Raw genomic sequence first — 25,116 nt, 5'->3', positions numbered from 1 at the left:
CTTATCTTGTAATTTCTGCTGTTCTTAGTTTAGCTGCTATGGTGCAACCCTTGTTTCTCGCTATATGATATTTTGCTAACTAATGGTCCATTTGTTTTTTTTTGTCCACTTGGCTGGTTGCTGACACTAGAGATTTTGTTTAATGCAATATGCAGGGGATACTTTCAACAGAAAGTGGCCAACGTTCTTTGTTATCATTTGATTCATATGATAGGTCACTTCTGGAGGTAACACTGTAGTTAGCTTCTTGTTCAAAATGTTGACAATACTTTTGCATGAAAAAGTCATTTTTTCCCAGACTGCCTATTATTGTTTGCACCTTCTTTTGTCAGTTCTTTCTTTTTCTTTCAATTTATTGTTTCTTCTGGATGCCTTTTGATTAAATCATGTTGTTTGCTGCAGATTCATTCTAAAGGAGTTAATCTGAATCATGTTGGGCAATTGTTGTCAGAGTTGGAGGCTAAATCAAACTGTAGGAGTTTCTTTTCTTTGATGGTGATTTTTTTTTTCTGATTATGGATGTGTTAAGATAGAGGTATTGTGTTGATCAAATCCATAGCTCCAAAATTTCTCATCCTATTGCTTAAAATGCATTAGCAAGGGAGAGAAAAACCTTATTTGGATTTTACTTGGACACTCCTTGTGGCCAATCATTTGCATTTTTGGTTAATAATGACACTCCTTCCGCACTTCTGTTCACCGGTCTTTGGCTCGTAGGGTGTTCCAACACATGTCAAGGCACTCTGTCAAGTTATCCTTCATCTACAAATATCACTGTTGCTCTTTGTGATATTTGCTCTTGGTTTTTTCTGTTTGTGTGGTGGCCTAACTATGCCTCTCATTCTGTGTTCTGGGGGCTTGTCTGGTGAGTCCATGCAGTCTTTCTTGGGTATGCGTTCTGAAACTATTACTAAAATGTGAACATATTAAACAAATATAGTCAAATTTAAATATAAGACCACATGTGCTTGTGACTCGGCATGATGTTAGAGGACCATTCTTTTGAAAGTCAATTGATGATAGTCTGTCAATAATCTCTTACAAGCATACATCACCAATAGTGAAATAAGTGTGGGTTTATTGTAAAGAGATGCCTCCAAGAATACAAAGTCTCAAAGCCACTAAGGGCATACACAAGAGCACAAGGTGCACACGATCACGAGCCACTAAGGGCACACTCAAAGCACAATATAAAAATATTATTTTATTAGTGATAAAATGCTCAAGAGATGCATATCTTAGACGGAGAGAAAACACATATATACACGAGAGAGAGAGCCATTAGCTAGGTCTAACGGGTACCCATTAGGTATGGCTAGCGGCTATATTGACTAGACATTAGCTAGCCTAACTGCTAAAGACCAAAAGACTGAAATGCCCATATTGAGCATTTCAAACTATAAAAAGTATAAAAAATGAATAACAAGAAAAATGAAAAGAAAAAATACAATCTATTAATGTATATACACATATCTCCACATGCCACATATATATATATATATATAATTCAACATATTGATCTTTGATGTTAATAGTTTGTTTGACAGAGGTGCATAAGAGAAAGGAGGAAGGGAAGACAATGAGTATAAGCCGGTCCCTCGTTTAGACTCTCAATAGGATGGCTGCACAGATGTTTTCTCAGTTGTGTGAGGTTTGTGGCTGCAATATCCTCTTTACCTGTTGTCAAATGACCCTAGAATAAAGCTATCATAGAGATGCAGAGGGGGAGATCAGTTATGTTTTTTGTTGATATTGATGAGTTAAACCACCTTTTTATAAATCTAAGGGCCGTAGAAAACGCCATATTTTAGTTACTTTGGTCCTTGTATTATATTTAGTAAAGCTTCCACACTCAAATCCAAGGCCTGACTAAAACTGTTTTGTTATTTTATCACTCAAAAACATTGTTTTAGCATGCTAAAATACCAATTATGTTTTTTGTTGATATTGATGAGTTAGTTAAACCACCTTTTTATAAATCTAAGGGCCCTAGAAATGTTTTTTGTTGATATTGATGAGTTAAACCACCTTTTTATAAATCTAAGGGCTGTAGAAAATGCTATATTTTAGTTACTTTGGTCCTTGTATTATATTTAGTAAAGCTTCCACAATCAAATCCAAGGCCTGACTAAAATTGTTTTGTTATTTTATCACTCAAAAACATTGTTTTAGCATTCTAAAATATGTTTAAAATCGGTCAATAATGAGAAAAAAATTAGTTGTGATGCCAAGCACTATAACGACCCCAACTCATACCCCTTAAAAATGCACATTTTTTTTAAATCAATTGCGAAAATATTCGCAGAGACCCGGGGCCTTTACAGTTTCACTCCCAATTAGATAGCCAAACACACTATCAAGGATCTTACAATTATCACCCAAAACTATAACAACCCATTATTTATTAATCATTAAAGAAAGAGTATTTAACAATAATTGCAAGAGACATATCAGAGTTATTTTAATGACATAAAAGTAAATAAAAGAAAACTGAGTCACGTTGTCTCTCTGTGAACTGTCTAGCAAAAGTGTGACACTCGTAGTTCTCCTAGAAGCTAGTCGCTTCACTAATCCCCTGTAGCTGCGAAAAACCACAGTAGGGTGTCAGAATCTAAGAAATTCTGAGGTACCTTTAATGAAATAAATGAACATAAAGAATACAAATAAGATTCATGCAATAACTTATTGGTATGTCATTATGATAAATTCATAATTCAATTAAGCATTCATGCAATAAGAAACGATTATTAAACATTCACCAACATGTAACAATTAAGGGAACAAGTAAACATGCATGATCTAATGCATAACAAAAATATACATGACTTCAGTGCAATGCATGAATAAATTATTATCGTTCATTATAGTTTTCCTTTCATATGCATGTCCCTATTAAATACACACAATTTAAGTTCTTTTTAATTACCGTTGCCCGCGGATACACCAAACGGGTACAATTTTCCGAGGTCAAGTAGGGTTCTCAGGGTAATTTAGCACACAAGTTTTTACTTTTTTACTGGGTTCTAAACTTAGCTCTCGACCGAATCATCTTCGAAACATTAGACCTCAACATCTAATGTCGGGACACTAAGGATCTCAACATCCAATAGTGCTACTTTCTTGTTATACTAAAACAACAACAGCTGTGTCTACACACCACCCCCAAGTAAAGTGGCAGACTTTCCCTAAAACCGTAGCCAGGAGAAAGAACCTCAATATCAGGTTCAAGGGTAATAAGTAAAGCATAAAGAATTTTTGTATCCTCGTGGTCCCCTAAAACCGAATTTCTAAGATGCCCATTCTTTCGATGATCAATTCTTCCACACCCTCCTCTGGTGCCGCAATCTCATCAATCCTAGGTATGTCCTCTTGGATTCTTGATTTGGGTGCCTCTTTCCATATGACTCTAAATGCATCTCTTTTATCAAAACCAAGTCTCAATACTTTTAAATCTTTTGTTTCTACTGCTGATGGGACATCTTTGGATGTTGAAGAAATTGAAAATCTTGAAAAGTTTATGGTCAAAACAAAGAATTTTATGTTCCGAAAATAAAAATTATTCCAAAACCCAATTTAAGTCTTTTTTCGGTCTTTCAAAACACCGATTTCAGATGTAGTTTCTCTTTTTTACTTACCGTTGCTATGTGCAGGATCTTCAGTTTGGGAAGCGGATTGGGCAAGGCCATAGAAGTGGAGATCTATACTATATGGACTTTTTGGCTTTGTCATCCAAATCTTTCTGTAATCATGTTCAATCCAAAAATATTGAGACTTGACACAAAAGGCTTGGTCATCCTAGTATTTTCAAGTTGTATTTTTTTTTTTGAAAAATTTTTGTAATGAAAACTCATTTACTTGCAATGATTGAAAAATACATTCGCTTCCGCATTCACATAGTAACTTTGTTTCAAAAAGACCATTTGAACTTGTGCATTCCAATGTATGGGGATCGACACTTGTTATGTTCAAAGGAGGTCATTCATATTATGTTTTTTTATTGATGACTTTACTAAACACACATGAGTGTATTTTATTAAAAACAAATTAGATGTCTTTTTCAAATTTAAGGAATTTCATATTCTTATTCAAAATCAATTTTCAAAACAACATAGCTATTTTTAAATCCGATTCCGGAAGAGAATACATGTCAAAAGAATTTTAAAACTATCTCAAACTAAATGACATTATACATCAAAGATCTTGTTTAAAAACTCCTCGACAAAATGGTCTAGCCGAGAGGAAACATTGGCATCTCATTGAAACAACAAGAACTCTTCTTAATTCTAAAAATGTTTCTAAAAGTTTTTAGGTTGAAGGTATTGTTACCGCAACTTATCTTATAAATCGTGTGCCTTCTTCTTCTTTAAAAAATGTTTCCTCTTTTGAAAATTTATTTAAAATATCTCCAGATTATAGGACTAAGAATTTTTTGTTGTAAATGCTTTGTTCTTTTTCTAGGACAAATAAATTGTCAGCAAAAGCTCATGAATATGCTTTTATTGGCTATGGTGAAAATAAAAAAGGTTATAGGTGTTATGATATACAGAAGAATAAACTTTGTCTCAAGAAATGTAACCTTTCTTGAACAACAAAATAGTTTTGAAATTCAAATATCTAAAGAAGACATTGATTACTCGTTCCTATTTGACTTAGTACCTAGAACTAAGTCTCAAAATGATTTAATTTGTGACAATACTTGTAATGATAATTCACATCATAATGATGATGTGTCATATACTATTGATGGTTCTCAAAATGAGGATCCTAATGATATTCATGTGTATACCCGACGTGAGATAAATGAACATCAAAATGCCTTTGGGAGATACTCCCAAGATTTCTCCTTGGAAGATCAAGTTGAAGAAAACCAACCTAACTAAGAGTGATGGAACTTTAGAAAGATACAAAGGTAGGTTAGTTGCTAAAGGATACACTCAAGAATATGAGATTGATTATAAGGAAACCTTTGCCCCAGTAGCTAAGATAACTAGTGTGCGAACTTTGATCGCTTTAGCATCTATTAAACAATGGCCTATTTATCAACTTGATATTAAAAATGCATTTTTAAATGAAAATCTTTGTGAAGAAGTTTTTATGGATCCTCTGTTGGGTCTTGAGATAGGAAAATAGAATATTCTAAAACTTAACAAAGCTCTTTATGGTCTCAAACAAGCTCCAAAAGCTTGGTATGATTTATTTAGCAAAATAGTTTTTGCTAATGGTTTTTCCTCCTGCTATACTGATACTGCTTTGTTTGTTAAGATTACAGGAGAGCACTTAACAATATTATTGTTATATATGAATGATATGATCATCACTGGTAATGATAAAAAGTGTATTGAGCTTATTAAAAACATTATAAAAGAAAATTTTGATATGTCTAACCTTGGTTTTCTAAGGTATTTTTTAGGGATTGAAGTTACATACTCTTCTAGGGAGTATGGTCTATCTCAGATGAAGCTTGCATCAGACATTATTATTCAGTTTGGGTTAACTGACGACAAGAAAGTGGAGACTCTAGAAGTAATCAATGCCAAGATGAGAGCCAATGATGAAACTCCTTTAACAGATGTCACTCCTTTTCGTCAGTTGATTGATTCACTAACTTATTTATCTATCATCAGATATTACTTATGTTGTTCACAATGCAAGTCAATTTCAGACCACTCCTACTTCAATTCACATGGCGGCAGCTATGATGATTATCAAATATTTGAAGGGCACCATAACAAAAGGATTATTCTTATCCTCCTCTTCATCTCTTAATTTACTTGCTTATACTGACTCTGATTGAGGGATAACTCTGATGATTGTATTTCTACAACAGGTTATTGCGTGTTTATTGGAGAGTCACTAATTTCTTGGAGATGTAAGAAGAAACAAAAAGTTTCTCTTTCTTCCACGGAGGCTGAGTATCAAGCGATGACTATTACTACCACTGAACTTGTCTGGTTGAGAAGCTTACTCAAAGATATAGGCGTCCTCTTTTCCACTTCTTCGAAGTTGTGTTGCGACAACAAGAGTGCTATTTACATTGCTAGCAACCACACATTTCATGAACGAATAAAGCACATAGAGATGGATTGCCACTATGTTCGTGATGAATTCCTACGGGGTACCATTCAACTACCCTATGTTTCTTCTGAGTATCAACTAGCGGACTTCTTCACCAAAGCTTTGCCTTCGCTTCTACTTTCTCCTTAGCAAAGTCTCGGTGATCTCACAGTGTGTTTGAGGGGGGGGGTGTTAAATTATATCATCTTTCCTATATATATCTACATATATATAGATTGAGACACATATACATATATATATATACATATTCAATACATATGTAATTAGATCATCTTTCCTATATATATCTACATATATATAGATTGAGACACATATACATATATATATATATATTCAATATATATGTCTATATATATTATTTTTGTAATACCCACTAGGGGTAAAATAATCATTTCCCTATAAACATGCATATTCATTTTTTGAATATGCTTTTATTTTTGTCCTTTTCTTTTTTTACTTTTTCTTTTTTTATTTAATTGAGAAGGGTCCACATAGAGTCGTTGAACCCCTCCAACGGTCATAAATATGACCGTTGGAGGGGCTCCAACGACTCTATGGGAGCCCCTCCTTGGGTCCCATTTGTGTATAAATAAGGGGCAAAGCTCCATGTATTTCTTATGCTTCTTTGAAGCTCTTCATGAGTAAAGATCCTATATTTTTTAGTTCCTTTTTTTTTAATGTTCTTTGCCACTTTGTGGCTTGTTGTGGCTTTGCCCATTAGTGGCTATTGTGCTTGTATGCTTGTGCATTTGTTAGTCACTTTGTGACATTACCCTTTCTCTTTAGTGTTTCATGACAGCAAGCCCCAAACCTCAAAATACAATGGATTAAAATACAAAAACCAAACCCAAAATGCAACATAATATACCAAATAGACCTTATGTGGGACATGTAACCTAAAATAAGGATCCAATCCAATTTCATCCTGGATCTCTAGGGAAACTATGTGTGGGTTAACTCTTGAATTATGTTCCATATGGGTCTTGGGATCAATGGCCGAAAAAACAAACAAACAACCAATGTGGCATATATTTTGCATGGAAATGAAGATACCTATATTTCATACTCGAAGACAAAATAAGGTTCCAAGAAATGATATGTTCAAGATAATTTAATAAAGCATTTTAAACATTTACATTTAGGATCTGTTTGGGAAATGGTATCTAGGATGCACGACATTTGGTAAAAACCTGGTCAAACTACCTTGGTGGTGGATGGTTGGAAACTGGTAGCTCGGATGGGAGTTTGCACATTTCGAAAGGAAGTGAGGCCATCATCTCTCCATTGCATTTGCTCTAAAGAATGGATTTAGTAACTACCACCTCCTAGAGGCGGTAGCTGACAAATTCATGATTTGGCAGTCGCCACTTTTCCAAATGCACTAATTCCCTCCGACCACCAGTTCCCCAACAGAGCCTTATTTTCCAAAGCATTTGTTTATCGAGGCATTTATGCAACATACCAGATTTTATTGGACCACAAGGTTAGGGTTGGATTTTAACAAAAAATATTCCAAACTCATGGATTGATATAAATAAACTAGGTTTTTACCTTTAAGAATGGTGTAAAGACATGGATAATCCTTGCAATGACTGGTTCACCATGTGTTCATTGGTTAATGCAATTATAGTCAAAGTGAGATCATGCTATTATCCCAGTGGTTTTAAAGATGTTCTTATGGATTTTTCACCTAGTGTTGCAATGATCTAATCCTTGCAAACCAAGTAAATGAAGAGTACTACATGTAGTTAAATGTGATACTAGGGCTTTGCCTGACTACGACTGGTTGACTGGACCCCCTTGGTTGCCTAGTTCACCAACTAGGTCACCTAATTTGCTTCTTATTTTATTTTAAGGTTATGATGGGGACAGACATTACCATGTAAGGGTGCCATTCTTCTTGTCCCACCTATTTTGGGTGATAAAACACCTTGAGTCTTCTTTGCAATTCTCACCTATTTGTTGAGAAGGGATCATGAATATTGTCTGTGATGATCATTGTAAATGTGTTATAGGATATGGAGTTTCTGAAGAAATTCTAACATAGTTCCTGATTAACTTGTTATGTAGTGGAAGCAATTTCTTTGGAAGAATCTTCCCTCTGGCAAACAACTGGCAAAACATTTGAAAGGTGGATTTGCCCACTTGTCTATTCCCTTATCCATCACACGAAAGACTTAACTTTAAGGTGCTATGTTATGATTTGGACATATTTTTTTTGTCTATGCTGATCCATTTATTATGGTTTATTTTATCTTGCTGTTTGTTAACATTCAGTGTTATTGCAGGCTGTGCCAAAATGTCGTGTTGTTGAAGGCTGAAGCTGCTGAGCTTTTGTTTCCTGATGTTCTTGCTAGTCTTGCTATAAGGAAAGATTCTAGGACTGATCTTTCTCAGTTGATTTCTTTGCAGGTAGTTGCTCTGGAAAATGGCTCTGTTACCATGGATGACCATATTTTTCAATTTGTCTGTAGATTGTACTCTTTTCTAAGATGCTATAATGTGCAGTTTTTGTGTTAGTGTTATTTTTAGTGATTTTATTCATTTGATTGATGCTTTCATATATATTATGACCTATGCCACACGGACTCGGCTCCAAGGTCGACGCACCCGCGTCGACACGCACCGACACGGGTGCGGCTCGGACTCGGTCAACCCGACCCTGGGTGCGGTCAACGCACCCAGGGTCATTTTGGTCTATTTTTCTATTTTTTTTAAAATTTTCTGGGCTACAGAATTTAAGGACCCCCCCCCCCCTCCTGTAAGGAAAAAACCCTGAATCAGGCTTCACAACTCATCACCTGTCCCCTAATGTGCACAACTTTGATCGAGTCTTATATATATATATATATAGCCGAGTCCCCGTGTCCAAATTTTTTGAAATTGCACTGCACCGGCACCCGCACCCATGTGACATAGATTATGACTGATTTGAGTTATTTAGATTATGATTCTTTTTGCCCTAATTGTCATGCTGTCTTTTTCTTATTCTCCTTTTTGTTTCTTTCCTTTCTTTCTGCTTTACTCCATATACTGACGCTTGAGCATGACTTGTAATAAAATGATACAAGGGCTACAATAAACCCTACCTACCTGGATTTTCTTTGTTTGTATAATTTATTAGTTGATATGGCCTTTCTACAATGGTACAATGACTGCAATTAACTCTACCTGCCCCATTTCTCTTTGTTTATCTGATTTTTTTTCTGGTGACATCTTTATACCGAGTGGCCTAATTGCACCCACTTCTGTTCAAGTATGAATGCTATAGTTTTCTTATGTATTTTTTGTGCTTTACGACCAACATTGAATTCTTTATGGATGAATTAAATAGTTAGGAACTCTTATAATGTTCTTGGGCAATGGATGGCAGGATAGAAAAAATGAGATGGGAAGGCATCATTGGTTCCAGGAGCACGCTTTTGATGGCTAACAACGTATTTCTGCTGATGCATGGGCTACCTTAGAGAGTTTGCTAGTTATCTTGTTGGATGAGCCTCACAACCTGGTTGAGAAAGTTGGCTCAAAATAAATTAACCTCTCAATATGGATCATAATGAAACAAGCTTATTGTTGTGGATGTCTTTAATTCTGGGCCCGCTCCGATCCAGACCCTAACTGAAAATATTTTGATGACCACACAATGAGATTTTCAATCGGGGTTTGTGGCGGTAGTGGAGGGATCAGGCCGTTAGGCCCAAAGACCAGCTAGGGTTTTGTACTCTGTGTGATATATATATCCTCCTCCTTTTGTGAGTTGGGATTGAGAGTTTCGGTTTTATTGGGGATTAGAGTTTTGAGAGCTTAGTATCTTGGATTTGTATTTTCCCACAATTGCTAGGGATTTCTTGCTCCTCCTCTCGTGGATGAAGGCCTGAGTGTCGAACTGTTAAAATATATGGATATCATATTAATATATATGTGTGCACATGTCCACTAGGGACATTTTTTTTCTTTCTTTTTCTTTTTCCCATTTGATTATGGGTAAGAGGGTCTTCCCAATAGAGCTGTTGGGACCCTCCCCAACGGTCACAAATGTGATGGTTTGGGAGCTCCCAACAGGTCTACGAGAGCCCCCCTTAATCCCATAATGTGTATAAATAAGGGGTCTTTCTCCCCCTTATTCTTAAGGCTTCTAGGAGCATTTCAATGAATTGTTCTTTATATTTTTGAGCTCTTTCTCTCACATTGTGTGTGTTTGGTGCCTAGGCCTTTGTGGCTTATTGTATTTGGCACATTAGTGGCTTCGTGTTTATGTGCTTGTGCATTCGTTGTTGTCACTTAGTGACATTGCTCTTTGCACTAGTGTTTCATTACATGATATCACAACCCTTAGGTGTTTGAATATTCTTGGGACTCTCGCTTGGTTCATTTCTTGTGTGCTTGTATTTTGCACACTTGTTCTTGTATTCTCCTTTTTTTCCATAATGGCTGACAAGGATGCAAAGATTGATCTCCCATTCTTCAAAACCTGTAAATTTTGGCTATTATTAATAAATAAATAATTCAGTTTTATCTTTGAGTTAGAAATGTGTTTCTATTGTTTAAATATCATTTATTGTTGTTTAAATGCTCAATTACTCATGGCTAACAAGGGTAAAATTAGTATTTTTAAAACTATTTCAGATATTTAGCAATCAATTATATTACTTCTTATAAAAAACATGTTTTTAAGAGCTTTGTAAAATATTAGTATGATATCATTGAATTTTGGAATTTACTAGATGAATTTAACTAGTTAAAAATCTTAATTTTTAATTAACGGGTATTTTGATTATTTTAATCAAAAGTACTATTTAAAATATTTAATCTATGTTTTGCAGTAACCAAATCTGGTGAGATGGAGATGGTGTATGCAACATTTTTTGCTCAGTAGTTAATATTTATTGGTGGTTCACCTTATCTTTGGGGATTTTATATTTTTAGAGCTTTTGACATTTTTGATCGCGCACCAAGTATTCAATGCATCGTTGCTTGAGAGGTCTTTTCGGATTTTGAAACCCCTCGATCTTTTGGGTTTCAATTTGTTGTTCTTCTTATTATTAAAGTAAGTTTCCTTAACTGAACTTGTATAGAGCATGTTTAGGCACTAATGTAATGAAGTGCGAAACGAGAGAGGTGAAATCTCCAAGAGAAAGCACGGAAGCACTCACATACACAAGAGGCCACAAATTCGCAAAATAAACCACAAAAAGTGGTCAAACACACAAAGAGGTAAAAAAATATATTTCACTCATAAAATGCTTCATAAGAAGCTTGAAGAATACATGGGGCCATGCCCCTTATTTATACACAGCAAGGGACCCAAGGAGGGGCTCCTATAGGGGACGTTGGAGCCCCTCCAACGGTCATATTTATGACTGTTGGTCCAACGTCTCTATGTAGACCCCTCTCAAAGAATAAAAAAAGAAAAAGTAAAAAAACAAAAAAGGAAAAAGAATAAAAAGAAAAAAAGAAAAAAAGAAAAAAAGGGAAAAGAATAAAAAAAAAAAAGAAAAAAAGGAAAAAAGAAAAAGAAGCATATCTAGGATATGCGTGTACAGGTGAAATGACAGAATTACCCCTATCGGGTATTACAAAATAAATATATATATATATTTATATATTTAGATAGACATATAGACATATATATGTGTATATGTCACAATATAAATATATAGATATATATGTATACATCATATTTTAACAACTAATTGCGTAAGCATGATGTTGTGCTAAATACTTCACTGAATTGCAAATACAAGTTATGCGCACACACCACATATAGTTGTATATATCTAAGGGTGCTATGGTTGCCTATATGTTTAACTGATTTGAGTGTAGGATATACTAAAAATGTGATACGCTAAGTATTAAAACAATTATAAGCTAATGCACATTGAATGCAATGCAATGCGAAATGCAAATCGGGTAAATGCTTATGGTAAGTACGTGGTGCAAATGCATCACCTAATAAATTTATTTTTATTGTATGTAACACTTTCCTGCTCACGCACAACACTTAGTTGTGGATATCTAGGACTGTTGTGATTGTATTTCGGAGATCATGCTGAGCATGATTTAAATGTATGGGAATAAAAGTGATTTTCTTGTCGTAGTTCGGAGATCATGCTCGTCATGATTTTAGATAGCGGAATATAGAGTGTGTTTGTTGCAGGTATATGTTTGAGCATGCATTTGTGTGAATGATGTGTTTGATATGACCATATTGAATTCTAGTATGGAATAATAATTGTGTAATCATGAGCGATAGAATAATGTGCATGATAGGATTATGCAAATACCATTATGCTTGGACTGATACGTCCTGTGCTCTCATGAACGAACTATATTTTTATTGTGAATGCTATTAGTATATATATATACTATGTGTGAGACACATTATGCATGAAATGGTTGCTTTGCATATTGATTCATGTGGTAAAATAATGCATATATGACTTGAATCCTGTGTGCATAACTCGAACTACGTAGGAGTTACGTATGTTGATGTTTAGTTGCTTCATATTATAAAATGTGCATGTTTATGCATGCATGCATACGACTTATGTTTTGTTTACGCATACTTCGAGGTTCAATTTACGAAATACAATGTTTCTTGTGGCAATGATATGATGCGTAGGATAATATGCTTCTGTACGATATGATTCAAACGCCACGTGATATGAAATTACGAATGCATACGATAAATGTTTAAGTTTAATAGTGAACTATGGTTCATGGAATCTTATTGGTTAAATGTGTGATTTTATGATTTAAGTGCTATATAAAGTGATGTATGATGTGATGTATATTGATTGTATACATGATTGTGACCGTGTTGGTGGCTATCGACCCTGAGAGTGGTCAATTGTATTGAAGCATGTATCACAATAGTTTTCACCGGATATGGTACCCATTGATGAACTGTTCCCAAAGGATTCTCTGTGAGGGTGTGCATGACTAGATCAGGTAATCTGGCTAGAGCGGTAAGTCTCTGTGAAGAAGTGCATTATCCAAGAGCAGGTGGCCCGCGAAGACAATATATTCCTGTGAGGAAGTGCATTGTTAAAGACCAGGCGGACCATCCGTCTAGGGCGGTCACTCCTTATGAGGTTGTACATTTTTCAGGCCAGGCGATTCGGCATGGAGCAGTCTCAGGTAAACATGATGTAAAGCCAATATCAAATATACCTTTGCTAAATCTATCATAACATGCTTTGGACGCTTGTTTTAACCGATATAATGCCTTTTGTAGGCGAAGAGCCTTTTCTTGAGAAATGCCCATACCGGGAGGTGCCTCAATCTAAACTTCTTATATAAGATTTTCATTTAAAAATGCTTTTTTAACATCCATTTAATATATGGATTGATTTTTAATTGAAGCAACTGCAATAGGGGTTCTAACCGTGGTCATGCGGGCAATAAGTGCAAAAATTTCTTCATAATCTATGTTGTATTTTTGTGAATATTTTTTGGTAATTAGCCTAGCTTTATATCTTTTAAGGGTCTCATCACTCTTGGTTTTGATTTTGTATACCACCTACAACCTATGAGTTTCTTTCTGTGTGAAAGATTTTGAATAGACCAAGTTTGAGTCTTTTCCAAAACTTCTAGTTGTACCCTCATAGCTTTAACCCATTCAAAACGTTGAACGTTATTTGGCTTGAACATAAGATGAGGGTTCTATATATAAATGAATTAGGGCTATGCATGCTTGGTGTTTTGAGGAAAAAGAGTCATATGATACAAATTTTGATGAGGGTTTTGATACTCTAGATGATTTCCTAATTTGCCATTCTTCATTAAAGTTAGAAAAGTTTTCAAGTGCATATAGATGATTTTGATTTCTCCGTCTAGAATATTGTGTACAAGTTTGATCATCATGAGGTAATTCATCAAGAGATTCAATATCGTTCTCAAAATCATACTCACAATCACAATAATTAATTTCTATCTTTGAAACAAGATCAAACAAAAATGAACCCAACAACCATAGGTTGAACAGAGCCGAACCCAATAACCTTGGGTTTTGGTTCTGCCGAACTTGGGCCTAGGTTCCATAGAGCATTACCCAACAACCCTGGATTCGGTTCTGCTGGGTCCCAGTAGCCCAAACTGTTAAAATGTAATTGCAAACCAACATTGTAAGTATATATATATATATATATATATATATATATAGAGAGAGAGAGAGAGAGAGAGAGAGACTATGTATGTATGTATACGTATCTCTATGTATATATATATATATATATATATATATATATATTTGTCCATAATACCCGAAAGGGTATTTCTGTAATTTCTCCTTTTATGCATATTCCACTTGGAATAATGCTTGTAATTTCTTCTTTATTTTATTTTCTATTCTTTTTATTTTTTTATTTTTATTTTCTTCTTTTTAAGTGTCATATCACATTGGGGGCCTCTCAACGATCACAAATGTGACCGTTGGGGGCTCCCCAACGACTCCTTTGGGAACCCCCCATGTGGTCCCTTTTGCTTGTATAAATAGGGGTGCTCCCCCTTTGTAATTGATAAGTTTGAGAGACTCAAGCATTCTCCTTTTTTATTGAAACACATGCCTTGTTCAAGTGTTGTGTTAGTGCCTTCGTGCACATCTTTTGTAAAGTATTTGTGCTTGTATACTTATTGTCTCTTCGTAGACATTTTCACATGGTAGGAGAGCCAAGTTGGTGATAGATGATCATGAGATTCTTCTTTTTTCGAGTGCCTCGAAAAGTGTGCCTTCAGTGTTTTGAAGATTGAAGTGGTAGATCTTGCTTCTCCAATATTTTAGAAGAATCTTGTGCAAGTATGCTTAAAGATATCCTTTTGGTACGTATTTCTCCCTCTATCTTAACTCTCTAATGGGCGAAAAAGAGTCCCCCTTTGCTCTCGACTTTAAACTAAATGGCTCCAACTATCATGTTTGGGCCGGGAACAGGGAGGCTCACATAAAAGGGAAGGGTTTATGGGGTTATGTGCAAGGCACAATCCCGGAACCCGAACCGAAAATTACTCTTGTTAAAGATGGAGAAATCAAGATTCTTTAAGGGGATGGAAGAACAAAAGCACTTGAGGATTATTCCAAGAAACAAGACGAATGGGAAATGAAGAATTTTAAGATTCTTTCTTGGATTTTTTTCGTTGGTTGAAACCAAGATTAATGCCAGTATTTTTAAGTTCAAGAAAGCTTCAAAAGCATGGCATTATCTTGAAAAAATGTATACCTCAAGGGATCTTTCCCATAAATACTACCTTCAAAAGAAGGCTCTTACTTTTTGAATGGGCTAAGGCCCGAATTTGAGCAAATAAGGTCATCTCTTTTATCCTCATTTTCTCCCCTCTCTTGAGGATGTTTTCACCAAATTAAGTGGTGAAGAGACCCGTATGGGTATAAGTAAACAAGGATCAAATGTACTTGCCGTTCCTTCTTATTATGAAGAAAATGATGGGGTCAATGCCGTATCAAGACCCGAAAACCATGTAAAAGCCTATCGTCCTCATTTCAAACCACAAAATCAAGGAGGAATAGTGGGAAAGGGGGACAGAAGGACTATAACAAATTTTTTTGCCATTTTTGTAAAGAACCGGGGCATATCAAATCTATATGCCTTAAATGGAAGAGACTTCTGGACCGTTATACTGCAAAAGGAGGAGGCATCTTCAAGTGGATCTCTTTCACTAAATCAAATAGTGAAAGCTCTTCAACCTCTCCTCAAGGGAGCTACCTCCGGTGTCGCCGTATCTACCTCTTCACCTCCAGGTAAAGTTTCTTGGCTTTTGGACTCCGGTGCATCTTTTCATATGTCCCCAAACATATATTCTCTTTCCGATTATTTAAAAAATATTTCACCATCTTTTGTTTCCACTGCGGATGGAACCTCTCTTGAAATTAAAGGCATAAGAAATTTTGAAACTCAAGATTTTTTTATTCCAAAAACCAGATTTATACCTAAGCTAAACTTAAACCTTCTCTCTGTTTCTCAACTCTTGGACCATGGTTGCGATATTAAATTTTCTTTTGATAAATGTTCAATACAGGATCGCCGGTTCGGAAAATTGATTGGGGAAGGCTTTAGGAAGGGAGACTTATACTATATGGACTCTCTTCAAATTTCATTTTTTTTTGTAATGTTGCTCGACACAAAGATGTAACTGTGTGGCACAAAATACTTGGTCATCATAACATCACCAAGTTGTCTTATTTACATTTTGCAAAAGATCTCTGCAAAAGTTCATTTTCTTGTAATGATTGTATTCTCGAAAAATGCAAAGTTTACCTTTTGAGCAAAGAACTATGTTCTCTTCTAAACCTTTCGAAATTGTTCATTCAGATGTTTGGGAACCTGCACCAGTTGTTTCAAAAGAAGGTTTTTCTTACTATGTAATCTTTGTGGATGACTTTTCTAGACATTCATGGATTTATTTTCTCAAGTATGAGCATGAAGTATTTTCGTGCTTCAAATCCTTTCATGTAATGATCATGAATCAATTCAATAGCAACATAAAGATATTTAGAAGTGATTCTGGAGGAGAATCTCTCCAATGAATTCAAAAAATATCTTGAGGATAATGGTATTGTTCACCAAAGGTCTTGTCTTAAAATCTCTCAACAAAATGGGCTGGCTGAAAGGAAACATAGACACATCATTGAGACCACTAAAACCCTTCTAATATCTTAAAATATTCCTAAATTTTTTTGGGCCGAGGCAGCCCTTGCTTCAGTATATCTCATAAATGGCTTACCTTCTAGGAATTTAGGAAAGATCTCTCCTTTTGAAGTTTTGCATAAGATGAAACCTGATTATAATATGTTACGAGTCTTTGGTTGTAAGTGTTTTATACTTACTGATAAGAATGGCAAACTCTCTTCCAATGCTATTCCTTGCGTCTTTCTTAGATATTCTGTAACTCAAAAAGGGTTTCGATGTTATGACCCTAGAAATGATAAGTTATATGTCTCAAGAAATGTGACTTTTTTAGAAAATGAGAGCGGATTTGAAAGAAATGTTTTCCACCAGGAAAAAAACTGATTATTCTTTCTTATTTGACTTATTGTCTAGTAATGATGATATGTCTAGTGGTAATGAAGTATCATCAAATCATGATGGGGAAAATGGAGTAAATACTGATGAGCTTAACTCACCCAATATCCAAGACGACAGAATTTCAAGTGACCCAATAACCTATTCTCGTAGAAATCGAGATACTTTCAGAAGTGGTATTAATCAATATAGTGAGTCTGTTCCCACTCCTGATCACAGAAGATCTGAAAGAAATAGGAGACCTCCAACTCGATTTGTCTCTTTTGATTCATTTTCACCCAGATATAGGGTTTGTCTTAGTGCTATTCATTCTTACTTTGAACCAAGAAATTTCGAAGAAGCTAAAAAATGTATAGAATGACAAGAAGCTATGCAAAATGAACTCAATGCTCTTTGGAAAGCTGAGACATGGGGATTCCAAACTCTACCTATTGGAAAGAAAACTATAGGTTGTTGTTGGGTATTTAAGGTTTAGACTAAGAGTGATGGATCTCTAGAGAGATACAAAGCTCGCTTAGTCGCAAAAGGGTATAACCAAGAATATGATATTGATTATGAATAAACTTTTGCTCCTTTAGCCCAAATGGTTACAGTTAGATGTCTTATTACTATTGCGTCTATAAAAAAATGGAAAATTTTTCAAATGGATGTGAAAAATTCCCTTTTAAATGGTGATCTGAACAAAGAAGTTTATATGGATGCCCCACCAGCCATAAAGATTCCTAAAGATAAAGTTTTTCGCCTTCGAAAAGCCCTCTATGGTTTGAAACAGGTTCCCAAAGCCTGGTATGATAGATTTAACAATGTAATGCTAAAAAATGGATTTTTTTCTTGTTATACTCATACTGCATTATTTACTAGAAAATCTGATGCAGGGATTGTGATATTATTGCTCTATGTTGATGACAAAGTTTGCGAAACTCCTGAAATAGTTGGCTTAAAAATGAAGATCGATGACGGGATCCTTCTAACCGATCCTACTCCTTACCGGCAACTGGTAGGCTCATTGATGTACCTTAGCATCACTCAGCCTGATTTGTCTCATGCAATTCACATTGCCAGTCAGTTCCAACATGCTCCCACAACCGTTCACATGAGTGTTGTGCTTCACATCATCAGATATTTAAAGGGAACTGTAAATAAGAGAGTATTCTTGTCTTCTTCTTCTTAATTAAAGTTAATTTCTTATACTGACTCAGATTGTGGAGGTGACCCTAATAATCGTCATTCCACCACTGGTTTTTGTGTCTTCTTAGGTGAGTCTCTGATTTCTTGGCGATGTAAAAAGCAATAGAAGGTCTCTCTATCCTCCACCGAAGCAGAATATAGAGCCATGAGAGAACAATTAATAAACAAAGATCACAAATTATTCAATAAAGACATTTACCATGTATTAGAGAACAAACATGCATTCACCAATTTATCACAATTTAGGGAACAAGTAAATATGCATGATCTAATGCATAACAGGAATATGCATGAATAAATTTTTATCTTTTATCAGAGTTTTTTTTTTCGTGTGCATGTCTCTTTTAAATGTACACAATTTAAGTTCCTCTCCTTAATTACCGTTGTCTGCGGATACTCCAAACGGGTAAAAGTTTTCGACGTCAAGTAGGGTTTTTAGTGTAACTTAGCACACAAATTATATTTTATTACTGGGTTTCAAACTTAGCCCTCAACCGCTATCATGAATCAATACCATCCATCGAAACATTGAAAATCAATAACCAATGTCGGGACATTATGAAAATCAACAACCATAATTCCACACTTTCTTGGTATACCAAAACAACAACTGTGCCTACACACCACACTCAGGCAAAGTGGCGGATTCTCCCTACAAACCGTGGCTAGGAGAAGAACTTCAATATCGGGTTCAGGGCAACAACACACACACACGGAGTTTTAGTATCCTCATGGCTTCCCAAAACCGCAATGTCCAAGATTCCCATACTATAGAAGAGACATCAAAAAAACGTAGTTTACACTGTTCTTTAATTTCTTTTATCTTGTCATTAATTTATCTTTTTTAATTTGCAATTCAACATGCAAAATTAATAACATAAGCTCACAAATCAATATGCGAAGCTCTTCACGGAACCACAACCGGTGATAATGCATTCATATACAAAAATCATAAATATCATGCCACTATGCATTCATTTCACTTCACATAATCATGTCAAATACATGCTTTCATTCCTGAACACTCATGCAAATATGTACATGCAAAACATATCAATTTCATGTATGCACATGCACATGAAAGCAACTTTGCATTAATACTTTAATTCAGCATAGTATATCAAGTTTAAGCATGCGAAGATTTCATTCTTTTGCATACAAATAGCACATTCTGGAAATTTACATGCATAACTGAATTCAAATCATGCTTCACGTTATTACAATAAGCATGAACTAACAGATATGATTATGAAACAAATCTGCATTTTACTTAATCATAAATCTGGACATGTTATGACAATTAAGAATAGCATTCACTTCTTGAATTCTTTAACAAAAATTTTCTTGTTGACAAATGATTCAGCTGACCCAGTCGGTTGGGACGGGGTCTGGTATGCTGTCAAAGCTGGGTCAAGCCCTCTGCCCAACAGACACAGTCGGTTGGCCGACATAGCCCACAAATAATCATGATCAGAAACATACTTATTAGCACAGAAAATAACTCATGTGATAGCAATAAAAAACACATACATGTTCAGTCCATTCATGGCAGCGTACATAATATTTTCTATCTCATTGTTACATAGATGCATGCCTAAAGTTTAGGCTAAGACATGCATACATGACAGTCTACTCACATATAAGCATACATAATCTGGACATGGGTAACATACAAATATGAATTTTCAACATGCATAAAGCTGCAGATTCAACGTGCATAAATCTGCATATTTGTCATGTCAAAAATCTAAATACGTAACAAGTAAAAATCTGGATATCTAACATGTTAAAATCAGCATAGGTGACGTATAAATTCGAACACTTGACATGAGTAAATCTGGGCTTTTATCATATATATATATATAGTCCCCCTTTTTTTTTTGAAGAACTAAATGGAAACTGGTACTGCCAGGCCATCACTTGCTCAGTTGACTGGTTAGGTTCGTGGTTACTAGGCCTGCCCAGCCGACGAAGTTCTTAAGATGAAAGAGTTTCTTACTTGAGATATGGCCCCTCGCATCCGTGTGAATATGGAAATAAGCCATTTAAATGACATTCTTGGAAAGTTATAAACAATGGAGCTGATGTTGTCATAAAAAGAATTCATGAGCTCATATACTAATTGCTCTAGTTCTTTTCATACTATCATGACTTTTTCACATAATCGTGGTTCATTATATTTGACTTCCCCTTGTCTAATAATCCACAGCAACCCGCAGTTGCACGTAATGCTCCCATATTTTATATAACAAAGTTTTCATTGCTGGTTGTAGGTAGATAATTTATAGAAGCAACTCCCATTTTATTGGGAGCATGCCAGAGCATGATTTACGTTCAGTGGTGACATTTGCCTTCAATTTACCAACAGAACAGTTCTGTCAGCAATCTGCATTAATTTGCAAGGAAATATCCTATTAACCGTCCTTTACATCAAGGTTCAATTCAAATCAGTGTTATATCGTGATGTCATAAAAATATCATTAATGCCTGTTTAGGATAGTTGTTTTTCCCTTGCCATGCTTGGTGGATATGGCATAATCCACGCTGCTTCTGGGAAATTTTGTGAGAGAAAATTAAAATATAAATGCAGCATATGTGCATGCATGCATGCATGCAAACAACTCAACGGCAAGTTGAACAGGAATCCAGGTTCACAAGTTGAACATGATGTAGGTGCAGTATAGGTAACATTTTTTTTCCCTTTCGTTATGACAGTGTGCCAGCCCCAGCCGACCAGTCGGCTGGGACTGGACTGTTCCAGATTCAGTCCAGCCGATTGAATCGGCTGGAGCCATATATATATATATATATATATATATATGTATGTATGTGTGTGTGTGTGTGTGTTATACTATTTTTCACATCAACAGTGGTCCAACCCAAATCTGGACAGTGGTCTGGGACTGGACAACAGAGTGTCCTGTCCCAGCCGACTGTCCAGGCTGAGACTGGACAACTGTCCGTCCTGTCCCGGACCAAAAATCACCCAAAAATCCATTTTTCTTATTTTAGCCGAATATGCACAATTTTATTTCCATAGATCTGGTTCCGTTTTAAGAACCACAGCCCCGTGTCCACCTGTCCATATATACACGCCCGTCTAGGGGACAAATCTGTCCAGAACGGGCAGCATGGACATAGGCTCAAATTTGGCCAGATCTGCCCATCATCATCGTGGCCAGATCTGTCTAGATCTGCCCGCTAAAAGCATGAAACAAAACTGTCCAGACCTGTCCAAAGTATCATTTCTAGGCAAAAACATATATACACATATGTATACATGCTTCTATATATATTGGGTTAAACATAAAAACTTGCAGAAAATCGTAGGAAAACAAATACCACATGATCTAAGCCTTCCTACATCGATTCCCATGGATTAAACCATGAAAAATCAAGATAGAATCCATGGTTCCCTATAAAAACATTACCTAAAGCTTATTTAGGCTGTTTTTCTCATTCGAGACAAAAGAAAGACCCGTACCTTGACCGTAGATTGAAAGAGAACTAGAAATCAATGGTGAAAACATCATCTCCTTCTCCTCTTCTTCCTCCTTCCCTCTTTTCTTGTCTTTCTCTCTTTCTTTCTCCCTTTTTTCTTCTCTCTCTTTCTCTCTTTCTTTGAGGCTATTTATAGAGAAAAAGGCAGGTGACACCTCCTCTTATCCATCCAGTCCTTCTAGAGAGGGCTGAAGCTAATCTCTAATTGGAACTTTCTCACTTTTCAAAATTTTGAAACTTTTTTATTTTGTAGGCAGAGCTACCGGAAGCGCCTAGGTAAAAGGGGAAGCACGCTTTAGAAGCATGAAACGTTGCGCTTCCGAAGCGTGAGGGTAAGCGTCTCCTTTTTTGGGAAGCGTGCTTCCCTTTTATGGGAAGCACGCTTCCCCCACACTTCCCCATTTTTTTTCATTTTTTTCGCTTCCCCCTCGATTTTGGTTCGCTTCCTAGGTCGCTTCCGAGACGGTTCAGAATTTTCTTCTAAGTGGTCCCACACTTCCCCGCTTCCTAAATTTTTGAAAGTGCCTCGATTTCCGCTCCCACTTCCCGTATCGCTTCTCGCTCCCACTTCCTCGACTGGTAACTCTGGTTTAAGGGCTCTTTTAAGAGTCCTAAACCAAAGCCAACTTAAAATTTTGGAATTAAATATAATTAATTAATTATTAATTATTTAATAAATACTTAGAAGCTTGCAAAAGTTATTTTTATTGAACTAGGGTTCTTCTTAAGTAATTCTATATAGGTTTAAGGACTCTACTTAGGGTCCTAAACCAAAACTTAAATCAAAATTCATAATTGAAATTAATTAATTAATAATTGTTAATTACTTAATAAGTATCTAAAAATTTCCAAAGGTTATTTTAATAACATTGAAGACTTCTTAACACTAAATAACTCCAATTTAAAGGTTTCTAATGAATTTAAAAGTAAAAATTTGATGGATTTGGATCTAGATCCGGATCCATATCCAAATATCCAAATGGGTCTTGGGCTGGATCAAATCTAGATTAATATCGGTCTTGGATAGAGTCCAAATCCTTGTTAATTTGGATCAAACCCATCAGATCCGGTCTGATCCAAATCCGGGTCCGAACCGACAAATTGCTCATTTTTTGAAAAACTGCGATTTTTGGGCCAACCGTAGCCGAATCAAGGAAAATAAAATATCGTTACGCTCAGAATTTTGAGATGCATCCAATGATATATAACTCTAATTTTGCTTCTAAAATTCGTTAAAAAATAACCCGAATTTCGCTTGAATTTAAAGGTCGATCATAAAACTTTTTCTCACGTTTCGAGTGACTCATTTAGGCCTTGACAATGAGACCTGGGCCAAGCCCAGACTCCAAAGCATCGGCCTAAAATCGAGAATCTACCGATTTTTCCAAAATTTCAAATTTAACTAAGTGAGAAATAACGTGATATTACAAGGCGAGGTCTAGTATATAAGAAACAGTGCAGGTCTGTGGCATCTTTAACAATTAAAATAACTTGGATGTGATAGTTGCTTACAGAATATTTTAGCTCATTAGTCATTTATATTGTTTCATAGTTAAAACTTTGTTCGAGGTAGCAAAGATTTTTGAGAGATGCTTACAAGATACTTCAACAAGGATATATTGACAAGGGAGCAAAGTATTTTAGCCTACAGGTGAGTTGTTAATCTATCAGTTTAATCTTTTGAAAGACATTATATTGTCCCAAAGTTGTATTTTTACTTGTATTGTGGATTTTAGTAAAAAGTGAGTTATTAGGTAGAACTGTAGTTTATGCTCTGTAATGTTTATATTCTTGATTTTCTTTGATGCTATTTTGAGTTTATTCAATTCATGTAATTTTTCTTCTTTTTCTTTTCTTTATTTTTTCTTTTTATTTTTTTAGTTCTTTTGGATATTAGCCATGGAGGGGCTCACCTCATGTGAACGTTGGGCCCCTCCAACGGTCAATAAGATGACCGTTGTCCAACGTTCACATGTGGGAGCCCTTCCAATGTCTCTCTCTAGTCTCTATAAATAGGGGACTTCCCCTTCCCTTCATTTTAAAGTAAGCTTTTGTAAAACTCTCCTTTGTGGTTCAATAAGAGATTCTATTTTCTATTTTTGTGCATTTGTATCCGTGATTTTGTGCACTTGTGTGAGTGTTCATTTGTGCCTTTGTGCACACGTATCACATTAAGAATATTGTGCCTTTATGCACAAAATCTCATTGTAGACATTTTTACATGGTATCAGAGCAAGGTCAATGAAAGAATAACTCATGTTTTTGCCATACTCCGGTGGTTGCCTAAAAAAGCGTGCACTTCCACAAACTTTTCTTTTTGGCGTGGAAAGCTCTTGCAATCCACTTCTAACTTCTAAGTGCAATATATCTCTTCAAGTGAGCTTAAAAGACCCTTTGTGGTAAGAGTCTCTATTCTTGAAGTTTTTCTTTCTCATAAACTTCTGCATGTGGGAAAATGATTCCCACTTGTCTCTTGGCTTTAAGCTCAGTGGGTCAATCTATCATGTTTGGGCCGAAAATATAGAAGATCATATTAAAGGGAAAGGCCTTTAGAGCTATGTCAAAAGTACTATCTCCGAACCCAAACCCCAACCTAAAATCACCACTATTGAAAATGGTGAGATTGAGGTTCTTGATGGGGAAGAAAGAGAAAAATCTTTTGAAGAGTACAACAAGAAACATGAGGAATGGAAAATGAAGAATTATAAAATCCTTTCATGGATCTTCTCTTTGGTTGAAACCCGAATCAATGCAAATATTTTGAAGTTTAAGAAGGCATCTCAAGTATGAGAATACCTTGAAAGGATGTACACTTCAAGGGTTTTGTCCCACAAATATTATCTTCAAAAAAGGGCTTTGACCCTTCAACAAGGCGAATTGACTATTAGGAAATATTTCGCCGATATATCCTCTATTTGGGATGAACTTGCTATGCTTGAACCAAAATGAAGTGGGGAAGCCATTGAGCTTCGATACAAGCAACTAGACGAAGATGGGTTTTTCAATTTTTTGAATGGGCTTAGACCCGAGTTTGAACAAATACGATATTCTCTTCTATCCTCCTTCACTTCTCCACCACTTGAAGATGTTCTTACTAAATTAAGTGGAGAGAAAACTCGTATGGGCATGAGCAAGGCCAATCTGAGTGTTCTTGCCACACCTTCAAACAAAAAAGAAAATGAAGGAGCTTATGCCTTTTCTAGACCGGGTAACAACTTGAAAGCATACAAGCCTCCTCATTTTAAAAATCAAAATCAAGGAGCAAGAGAAAATGATGGTCAAAACAGAAGTTATCATGGAAGAGAATATAACAAAATTA

At 35.6% G+C, this 25,116-nt stretch overlaps 1 protein-coding gene across 8 annotated transcripts in view; it reads left to right on the top strand.

Annotated features, from left to right (window-relative positions):
- Positions 1 to 25,116, top strand: part of ATM (Serine/Threonine-kinase ATM-like protein) — a 308,602-nt gene that overhangs the window by 94,473 nt on the left and 189,013 nt on the right. For all 8 annotated transcript variants that reach the window (XM_089999875.1, XM_089999874.1, XM_089999877.1 and 5 more), the window contains 4 exons: positions 156 to 227; positions 403 to 472; positions 8,146 to 8,263; positions 8,364 to 8,487. In XM_089999875.1, coding sequence (XP_089856001.1) covers positions 156 to 227; positions 403 to 472; positions 8,146 to 8,263; positions 8,364 to 8,487 — 384 coding nt within the window. The remainder of the gene's footprint in view (positions 1 to 155; positions 228 to 402; positions 473 to 8,145; positions 8,264 to 8,363; positions 8,488 to 25,116) is intronic.

Source organism: Nuphar pumila, chromosome 3, assembly GCF_984573655.1.
Source record: "Nuphar pumila chromosome 3, dmNupPumi1.hap1.1, whole genome shotgun sequence".
Lineage (NCBI taxonomy): Eukaryota > Viridiplantae > Streptophyta > Magnoliopsida > Nymphaeales > Nymphaeaceae > Nuphar > Nuphar pumila.
This window is presented reverse-complemented; position numbering and strand designations above follow the sequence as displayed.